At 37.2% G+C, this 10831-nt stretch overlaps 1 protein-coding gene across 1 annotated transcript in view; it reads left to right on the forward strand.

Moving 5' to 3' along the window:
* The window catches only part of F5 (coagulation factor V), a 73858-nt gene extending 65565 nt beyond the window's left edge, over positions 1-8293 (forward strand). Inside the window, exons 22-25 of the mRNA XM_045149351.1 lie at positions 761-905; positions 3770-3921; positions 6601-6783; positions 8045-8293. Coding sequence (XP_045005286.1) covers positions 761-905; positions 3770-3921; positions 6601-6783; positions 8045-8191 — 627 coding nt within the window. The 3' untranslated portion in view covers positions 8192-8293. The remainder of the gene's footprint in view (positions 1-760; positions 906-3769; positions 3922-6600; positions 6784-8044) is intronic.
* The last annotated feature ends 2538 nt before the right edge of the window (positions 8294-10831 follow it).

The raw sequence follows: 10831 nt of genomic DNA on the forward strand, positions 1-10831 counted from the left end.
TTGTCTCCTGTTTTAGCTGGCATTTTCTGACACTTTCTTGGCAGGGAAAAGTAACAGGGCATAGCCTGGTGACTTCCAGGTAGAGGTCAGAGTCCAGGTTCCCACTAGACCTCCATTGGCACCTTAACCAGAGGGTTGAGTTCTGCAGCGGTCTCCATCAGCACTGCTGGGGGACCCTTATTAGGGACTGGAGAGAATTGTAAAGCCCTGGGTTTCTATAGTGGTCTCCTCTCACATGGCTTCTAGAGAGGTACTGAGTAACTCTTGAGTCCAAGGAAACTAAAAGTCTAGGCTCACTTTTATAGCCTTTGCTGCTATGAATAAGGTGGTTAGTTGGGGAGGGGCCATGGTTTATCCCCCTGTGGCGTTTGGCCACAGTTAGAACAGTTGCCTAACTAGGCCGCTGGCTTCTACTTCTCTAAGACCCACCAACCACTGTGTTGTTCCTTGGGACTTGAGACCCTTGGTTGTCTGATTTCTCCTCTCCACCTTGGGGAATCTTCTTTATGTTTTCTTTATTTATAATTTCCAGGTCTTCTACTTGGACTTAGCAAGAACAGGATAAAGTACATCTATACCATCATCCTAAAATGCATCTGTTCCCATCTTCTTGATATATGCCCAATTAATTTTTACAACCAAATCTAGTTGATTCAGGCCCCATGAAAACAACCTTACAAAACTTTATTATATGGGTTTTTTAAATGCGATTACTTTATAGAGAAGTGTTATGTAACCAAGCTTTCCTCTTTCCTTAAAGTATTTTAATGGCAATTCAGATGCCTCTACAATAAAAGAGAATGAGTTTGACCCACCCATTGTGGCTAGATACATTAGGATCACACCAACAAAATCCCATAACAGACCTGCCCTTCGAATGGAGCTACAAGGCTGCGAAGTTAATGGTAAGGAACAAAGATACATTCTCTTCTCCCTGACATGTTGAGACTCAAGCTTTAGAGAGTGTGGGAGAGTAAGTAAAATACTTAGATACCTTTGATAACTTCAGCTCCCAGAAAAACCGTTGTACAACCCAAGCCCCACCCAGGGGACTGCTTAGTGCAATCTACATTGAGACTGGTTCCACCAAAATGAAGCATCTCATTAAACATGCCTGGATAATGTGAACACCACTATGGCCCTGCAGTGAAGGTTCTAAGTTGGAGCTAACTCCATCAGCCCATTTTTAGTGAGAAATACTGAGATTCAACTAGGTTTGAGTCCATAAGATGAGGTCTGTAGTAGCATTACTAGCATACCTTTTGGGACTTGAGTATTTTTGAAGTCTTAATCTGCTTTCCAACTTCCTGAACTCAAGATCATACTCTTTTCTTTCATACTCCACTAAGTGTTCAAGTTTTTTCTTTTCCAGCTCGTGTTTTTCAGAAAATGAGATACTTCTATGGTAACATAGACTCTATGTAATAATCGCTATGGTAAATGTCTACTTTATGAGCAGTGATGCTTGGTGCTGAGAGTCTTATCAGCTGAGTGATGCCTAAAGCAAAGCTTTCCAGTGTTTTTCAACTCAAAGCACACATATAATCTAATCTCATCTACCTAGCAGTCTGAGGTGGAAGAATAAACTAACTGGTCCAGGGCTGGGCTGACCCAGCCGCAGCTGGATCCTCAAAGACTAAGGGGGCAAAGGGACCGATCCTCAGTCACAGGGTAACTTGTTATGTCACACTGCTGGGAAGTTACATCATCTTCCTTCAAGGAAGAGGCAGAAATCTTGACTCACATTGGAAAATGAACCTGAACCTTGGGATCAGTTTCGTATTACTGCAGATACTATATCCTTGGTATTCATTAGCGATAGAGGGATGGACATTTTGCCAATATCCAGATGCTGATAGTATATAGTCCCCTACACAAAATGCAAATTTTATGAAGAAAAGAATAATCCTTGAATCAGTTCCACAAATCGTGCTTTTTTTCTATAATTAGGATGTAAATGGTCACTTTATTTTCAATCATAAATCAAACTAACCAAAAATGAGGGGTTCAGTTTTGTTAATGTATATAAAACATCTCCTTTCCGTATAATATGCTTTACTTTTCTCTTCACTTGTGATACATTATTAGCAATAAGTGTTCTGTTTAAATTTGGGGGATTTTATTTCCAAACAGAAAAAGCAACTTGTCCCCTAAAGAAAAGTTCTGTATGCTTTACTAATAAAAACAAAGTGACCCTGAGATGGGCAATCAGCTAGTATCCCTTAATTGCCATGTTGCTTCCACTAACAGGTCAGCTTTGCTGATTGGAATATTTAAATCACACCTTAGCAAAACTCCAAAGGGCAGGGCTGGAGGGATGGCTTAGCATTTAAGGTATTTGCCTGCAAAGCCAAAGGACCGAGGGTCAATTCCCCAGGACCATGTTAGCCAGATGCACAAGGGGCACATGAGTCTGGAGTTAATTTTTAGTAGCTGGAGGCCCTGATACACCATTCTCTCTCTCTCTCTCTCTCTCTCTCTCTCTCTCTCTCTCTCCCTCTTTCTCTGTCAAATAAATAAAATATTTTTTTAAAATTCCAAAGGGCATATAGTGTAAGTCACACTCAAAGACTTGGAAGTGAAGATATTAAATGATAACTACCAATGGTTCACTATATTTTCTTTGTAGCTTTGGTTAGGGGAAGAAACAGTATTTTTTATATGCAGTCATGCATTAGTTAATGTTCAGAGAAATCCGTCTTTAGGCTATTGTGTCATATATTTACACAGACCTAGACAGTAAAGGTCAGTTACTCATGAGGGAAAACAATAAAAGAGATATGTGTTCTTACTGCCAGCATAACATGACACATTGTTTTACAGTAGACTATTTTTCTCAGCAAAAGGAGTACATTGTGAAATAATGATTAAAAATTACATTACAGTAAATTGGGTTGAAGATATTGCTTAGTGGTTAAGTCACTTGCCTGCACAGCCTAAGGGTCCAGGTTCGGTTCTCTAGGTCCCACGTAAGCCAGATGCACATGGTGGCATATGCGTCTGGAGTTCGTTTGCAGTGGTTAGAGGCCCTGGCATGCCCATTCTCCTCCCCCCCCCGCCTCTAATAAATAAATAAATAAAAATAAATCTTAAAAAATTTACAGTAAACACATAAGCCAGTTATATTGTAGTGGATTATCAAGCATGACATACTGTACATAATTATGTGCACTATACTTTAATATAAGTAGTGGCACAGTGGTTTATTTACACCAGTATCATCATTAACACATGAGTCATATATGACGCTATGACATTATGACAACTATGGTTTTACTAAACAGCAGGAGTTTTTCAGCCCCATTGTAATCTAATGGTACCACTATCATATATGTGGTCTGTTATTAACTGAAATGTCATGTGCCTCATGGTCGCATATGGATTGTTTAGAATTGCTGTCTACCATAAACAAAAACTAAAGATTCCATGGCTGACTGAAGAGGACAGTGATATACAGAGAGGAAATAGTGCTTGGCATCACACCGAGTTTAAAATTCAGCTTCCTGTTTTTCTGACTGTCCTGTTCTATGCAAACTACTGCTTCTGCCTGTACTTTGTGATCTCACTGGGAAAATGGAGATAGTTAGGATCATTAAATTATGCACTCAGAACAGAGAGAAGGATTTATCACCTAGATTCAACAAATGTTGAATGATGGTTATTTTGTTTCTCCCTGGTAGCAGCAGTATTTCTTGTCTCCTCTGTTGCAAACTGCCACGCAGAGAATATTCGTGTTATGTAACTAAGTGCATGACTTTTCTCTTGACAGGATGCTCCGCACCACTGGGTATGGAAACTGGAAAGATAGAAAACAAGCAAATCACAGCTTCCTCATTTAAAAAATCTTGGTGGGGAGATTACTGGGAACCCTCTCATGCCCGTCTTAATGCCCAGGGCCGTGTGAATGCCTGGCAAGCCAAGGTGATATAGACAGTACCATGGACTTCTTTTGCCCCTCAGAAGTACACAATGGTGCCAGCACAGGGAATATTGGTCTTCTGTGGATTAGGATCCTAGGCTTGAGGGTCTGGAATAACAGAGAAAAGTCATTGCTCTTCTCTGTGGTTCTTGGTCTACTTTTCATTAAGACCAGCAAAGGACTTTTTGTGTTCTGTAATGAGCCACATAGTAAATGTTTTAGGCTCAGTGGATGATACATTTTCTGCCATGGTAGCAGGGGAGTAGTCATGACGAACATGTGAATGAAGGAGCGAGTCATCATTTGCCACTTCCTGATTTAGGCAACAGTAATGACAAGTGATCTACATATAAAACAGCTCTTGTTTCTTCTCTTCACAATATGGCAATATTTTTCATTTTCTAAAGAGCACCACTTAATGTTTTTTCTTCCCATTCTTTAACACTTTTGTGACATTACTCAAGACAGTGGAGGCATGTTTATTAAACCAGGATTGTGATAATTGGTCTCAGTTAAACACTTTCTCGAGAATTACTTTGCCCCTGATATCAACCTGCTGAGTAAAACAGGTGATTTAATTTTAGAAGAATAGTTAAGAGCAGATTTATTTTTATTTCATTCTTCAACTGCTGGTAGAATTTCAATAGCACAGATAACTTACTCTTCCCAGTGGCTAACTAAATCCAAATTCACTAGTCTTCTCCAGTCTCCTGCCTTCAAGATACATATGTGCTAATTTCCTGGACCCTAAAGGAAGAAAGAAAGAAAGAAAGAAAGAAAGAAAGAAAGAAAGAAAGAAAGAAAGAAAGAAAGAAAGAAAGAAAGAAAGAAGAAGGAAGGAAGGAAGGAAGGAAGGAAGGGAGGAAAGTGTGGTACAAGTGAGTCCCATACAGTGTCTCAGGAATAATATCTGCATGTCAAAACGTACTCTAGCTCATCATGAAATCACAGAATGCTACCTGCAAAGATTGTTTATTTTAAAGCATCTGATCCATATCTTTCCCCCTAAATCTAAATACATGATATTAAATAAATTTATCTTGGTTTGGTGGCAGAATCAGGATTGGAATACTATTTTCCCAGTAATCAGGACATAACCACCATGTGAAACAGCCCAACACTTCATTTTAATATTTGCAGGAAAGAAAACAGATACCCAGAGAAATTAAAATAAGAATGTTATATTACATATTTGTAGGGTAACATAAATAACAAGTTAAAATGTCACCTAGTTATTTCCAAGATGAGCCTTTAGGCCTGCATATTTTCACCCCATCCTCAATTTTACAACGTATAAAAAGTGTTATCTGTATAGTTGCTATTAGTCTCTGTTAACTCATAAAGAGATCCTAAGAATAAATGCTAATTTTGTCAATGATTTTATTGTAAATCTGGAAATCTGCATCTACACATATGAAATGTCTTTATAGGATCTCTAGAGAAGACTGAAATTAAAGCCAGACATATGCCTGCATGCACAGAGAGTTCATCTATCCATGGCTAAGTGTCTCTACATCATTTGTGCTTCCAGAATTCATCTAGTTGTCTGTTGTATAGATATTGCATAGTTGCACCGGTAACACAAACTTAACTTGAAGACACACTACAATGGCACCCGGGGGTGTTTCCAAAGTACCAAAAATGTTCTAATAACATTAAAATGTACAGCTACACATATAGCCATGCAAATATGGATGATATTGAGGAAATATGTAAATATTTATTATTTCGTGTAAGATTCTGTGATGCTGTAGGGAATGATAAATCTCCCAAAGATAGAAAGTTATCTCAGATTACACTAAACAAAGTTCCTTTGATCTTTTTTCAAGCGTATGTCACCAAGCATGATTATACCTTTTATTAGGTCAGATTCAGGGCAATTATTCTAACATATATCAAGCCATATTCACAGCTTTATTTTATCTCTTAGATTTTGCATTTATATGAAATATTGGACAATCAGAAATCGGACCATTTCTCCTATGTGACATTAGCAATGGAAAGAAGAGTTGGGCTTTCTATAATATGTGAAATCAAAAGAGGAAGCAACCCAGTTCTTTTCAAGACATCCCAAAACAATATTATCATTTTATTTAAACACATTTAAGAAAATATTTACAGATATTTTGGAAATTTAATAATTTTCCAAGATTCATTTATTTATTAATTCAGTAACTATTAATTATGTACCAACTGTGTGCCCTGCATTATTCTGAATACCAGGAAACAAACTAAATAAGCCTTTTCCTTAGTATTAGAAAGGAAACAAACAACTAAACAATGATTGTAAAGCATGAAATATATCAAGATAATTTTTTAAGTCAATGTATAAAATAATGGGTTTTGCTATTATTTTCATAAATTTGTGTCATTATACTTTGTTCTCAGCTATTTTGCTCCTCTACTGCCCCTTCCCATGCCCTCACTGCTCCCCATGGTTTTCCTTCCTGAGTTTATATCACATGTAGTCCCATTATGCTCTCTGCACTCAACCCTTTAAGGCCTCTTCCTCCTGTGTCATGATCCCTGGAAATGAACAAGCAATCTAAAAGGCTTTCAAAAGACAGTGAATCCTAAGGAAAGAGTCAGACAAGAAATCCCTTTGAACTTTGTGCATTTGTAAGTATCTTGATTTTTTTTAAAGCATGTTCCTTATTCATATGTCTTTATCATTCTCATAGGCCAACAACAACAGGCAATGGTTACAAGTTGATCTACTCAAAGTCAAGAAGATAACTGCAATTTCAACACAGGGCTGCAAGTCTCTGACTTCTGAAATGTATGTGAAGAGCTACACCATCCAATACAGTGACCATGGTGTGCAGTGGAAACCTTACAGACAGAAATCCTCCATGGTGGACAAGGTAAAGGTTGCTATATTGACAAAGAGAAAGCAATCTGAAAACCATGCCATATTAAGAATAATAGTATTTTGCATTTTTTAAGTATGCACTGATCCACTCCTGTGAGTCCTAGTTTTACAGGTGACTATTCTTGGTGCAGGGACCAGATCATCATCTTTCTAAGTCACTCATGAGACTATCATCTCATGAAATAGGACCAAATACCAGGGGATGGCATGAGGTGTAATTAGCTTTGATTGAGAAAGATGGTGAAGCCATCCAGAAAGACTTCTGTGAAATAATACAAACAAGCATTGCCTTAGAAACACTAGTCACTCATGATGGAGTAAATGCCTAAGATGGTATGATCTTATGTATGTCACTGCTTTGTTGTACAGAAGCAATTGGTATCCTTTCTGATAAGAAAACTAGAGTTTTTGAAAGATGAATGATTCTATTACATTGCCAAATTCCTCTGCCGTCTAGTAGGTCGTTTAAAAATGCTACCAGAAGCAAAGCTAAGGAGATGTACCTAGTTATCCAGGAATGGAACTTGGACTAAATCTTGTAGAGAAGCAATACAGAGAAAGGGAACTGAAATTTACTGCATTCTAGTCAAATGCTCAGCATTTGATGAATTTTGTTTCTTTACTGTCTGTTTTAGTTTGTTTTATTAGTCACTATAGCAGACTGTCCTCATACCAGGATAAGCATCATTGCCATGAACTAATAATGATTTATCATCTACTCTATGTATATAAATCTTGGGCAACTTTATGAAGATGAAAAACACTGACATAAAACATAGTTTAGTTGAGGAGGTAAAATATATGCCAAAAAGTAAAATAACATAAAAATGGATGGTAATATTTTATTTTAAACATAAGTAATAGCAAATAGTAATAGCACTTATGACACTTACTAGGTACTTGCTATATGTTCACATGCATTTCAAATCTTTACAACTGTACTAAGGTAAAAATGTTCTTATGCCATTTTGACAATGAAGAAATGGAGAATCAAAGAGTATAATTAACTTCCTCAAAGCCATACAGTCACAAAGGAGCTAAAAGGAAAGTTTGGCAACCATTCCTTGGCATCATATCAGATTTTTATTTCCTGATTTGAATCATCATTGATAAATAAAGTCTTTAAAGAGGGCAGGGTTGAGAAATGTTGTTTGAAGGTTTACTCTGAGCTGAAGGAATAAAAATAAATTATCTGTGAGACTTTTATACCCACTATGCATATATTGAGGATTTTTCACTTGTTTTCACTGTAGGTTTTTGAAGGAAATAGTAATACTAAAGGACAAGTGAAGAATTTTTTCAACCCACCTATCCTTTCCAGATACATCCGCATCATTCCTAAGACTTGGAATCTAAGTATTGCACTGCGTCTAGAACTCTTCGGCTGTGATATTAACTAGAATTGTCAAACAAAAAAAGTTTTAAAAGGCAGCAAACCATTGAGAATGGGAAATGTATTTTAAAGCTATTTTAAATGTTAACTTTTTACCACAATTGTCCTTTTTTCTACTAGATAATACAATTTTATATAAAAACTTTTATAATGTAATTCATCTCTGTCATTAAGTGAGATGATGGCTATTATTTCTTCATTAATTTGAATGTAATAGGAAAATATTAAGAATAAAAATGACTAATCTTTCACTATATTAAAGGTAATATGTGAAGTAACATCCATGTAATAGTATACTTCAGTATAACTTTTTAAAATTGTATACAAATTAATAAAAGAGATATTACTTTTGTAAACTATTTATAGGTTCATAAAATTTTATTCCTACATTTTCCTTAAGAAAATCTTGATTTTGTGAATAGTAAGATAAAATCTTCCCACATGACATGATATAAACTTTAAACACCCTGTCTGTCCTATGTGATGCCCCTTTTTGTGATTCTATGAGTTAAAGAAACAAGAAAGCATGTTTTTAGAAGGCCCAGTGAAATTGACCTGGTGTCCCTTGTGACTGACTGCACATACTGATGTTCAAGGTTAGAAGTCATTAGATATCAAACAAAATCAAACTGAACATTGCCTTGGTTAAAAGCTAGCACTACAGGGTATACTGTTTCAAAACAGAGGTTCACCTGAGGGGAGGTTCCACCTGTAAAGCTGATTGTTGGAACTGTTGGATCAGATGCAGCCTTTCCTGCTAGAACTGCCCCAGGTCAGCAGCAAATAACTGAAGTGTTCTTGAGTTGCATTTCTTTCTGTGGCCTCCTCTTCCTCCTCTCCCTTCCTCCAGCAGCTCGCTGCCATCACTCCTTCCCATGCAAGCTTGGCACCCAGTGATCCTTCAGGGATTGTCAGACAGAGCAGGCTGTGACATTCATGAAACCACATGGGAGAACCAGTCAATATTGACAGGATAGAGAGTCACTCAAATAATTGAAAAGACCAATTTTCATGAAATAAACCATTCCAAGGCCTAAAATAATAACCACACAGAAGATAGGTAAGAAAACAAATATGACAATTTTATAATGTGTATACATATCAAAACATTATTTTGTATACTGTAATTATATTTTTCTATGTTAAAAATAGTAAAATTAACATCAACAACACATTTATTATTTTTCATAGTTTTGTGGGTAGAATGGGCTCGGTGGGGCAGTTTTATTGCTATCTTAATTTGGAGTCTCTTGTGTGGTAAAAACAATAAAACCATGGCTGCAGCTGATTCTTCAGAAGGCTCAAATGAATGCAGAGACAGTGGGGACAGTGGATCCTTTTGCCCTGTCCATTTTGTTTCAGGTCCAGCCCCCACCACATGGCTTCTATATTTGGTCTTCCTACCCAATGTCACCAACAGGGTAGTTAGGCTTTCATATTGGTGATTCAGATGCCTATAAACCAGTGCTCAAGACTTAGGTCATGGCTGGAGAGATGGCTTAACAGTTAAGTGCTTGCTTGCAAAGGCTGAGGACCCATGTTCAACTCTCCAGATCCCACTTAAGCCAGACACACAAAGGTGAGGCAAGCTCAAGGTCACACATGCCAACTCAATGGCGAAAGTGTCTGGAGTTTGATTGTAGTGGCTGCAATCCTCTCACTGTCTCTCTCTCTCTATATATATATATATAATACAAAAAAGAAAAAAGGAAAGAAAGCAATGAAAGAATAAGTTAGGTGAAAGGCTGTTATTCTTTTGAATGGATAGGCTCAGAGCAGGTATACTCTCATGTCTTCTGCATTCTATTAGTTAAGGCTTATTAACAAAAACAGGCAAGCTAGATTTCAATATAGGGAGAAACTATATAGGATGTGCAAACCAAAATTCATAGTTCTATTGGGGCAGCTTTAGAAACTACCAGAGTCACCTATGTTGTGCTTAGGTGGGCTGACTCTGGTAAATATGTGTGAGAGCTTCAAGCATCCACAGAACAATGGGGTTCTGGTACTTGTACTCCCATTCTTTCTTCCCTCTCATGATTCAGATGACTATGTCTCCACATTTTGTATAAAAAGACTCCAAACTACAAGAAAACATCCTTTCATTCTCTCCAGGTCTGGCCTCTTAGATGTACTCTCTATTCAGTTACAAAGGGTTCCATGCTCAGGACCCTGGGCTTAGGTTAATGCTAGGCTCTCATCCTTTTGAATTCCCTAATTTTTATATAAGGAATCCAACATTTTAACTTTTTCAATGCTCTCATAAATTATAAGCCTAGTCCTGGGTCTCTTTACTGTAGAATTGTGCAGAATATCTCTATCTACTGAGGCATAATGAGGGCAGGACAATCATGTGGTGTAATAAGTAAAAGAAATGGTAGCTGTGATATTTCTGAAAGAAATAAGGCCTCCCTGGTGAAGCAGCTTGTAAAAGCTATTGCTTGTTAGTGTCAGAGCTGAAACTATAAAAACAGACAAATTATGCTCTTAGCTTCTCTTTGTGTCTACTGTCTCATCCATAGATGAGAAATTGTGTTTATGAATCATAACCCCAATAGGTAAATATAAATGCTAATTAATGACCAGGAAATTATTGTTTCAGCATCAGTGAAATGTCTGGACTGTGTCTGATTCTAAAGTAAATGAC

Source organism: Jaculus jaculus, chromosome 1 (genome assembly GCF_020740685.1).
Source record: "Jaculus jaculus isolate mJacJac1 chromosome 1, mJacJac1.mat.Y.cur, whole genome shotgun sequence".
Classification (NCBI taxonomy): Eukaryota; Metazoa; Chordata; class Mammalia; order Rodentia; family Dipodidae; genus Jaculus; species Jaculus jaculus.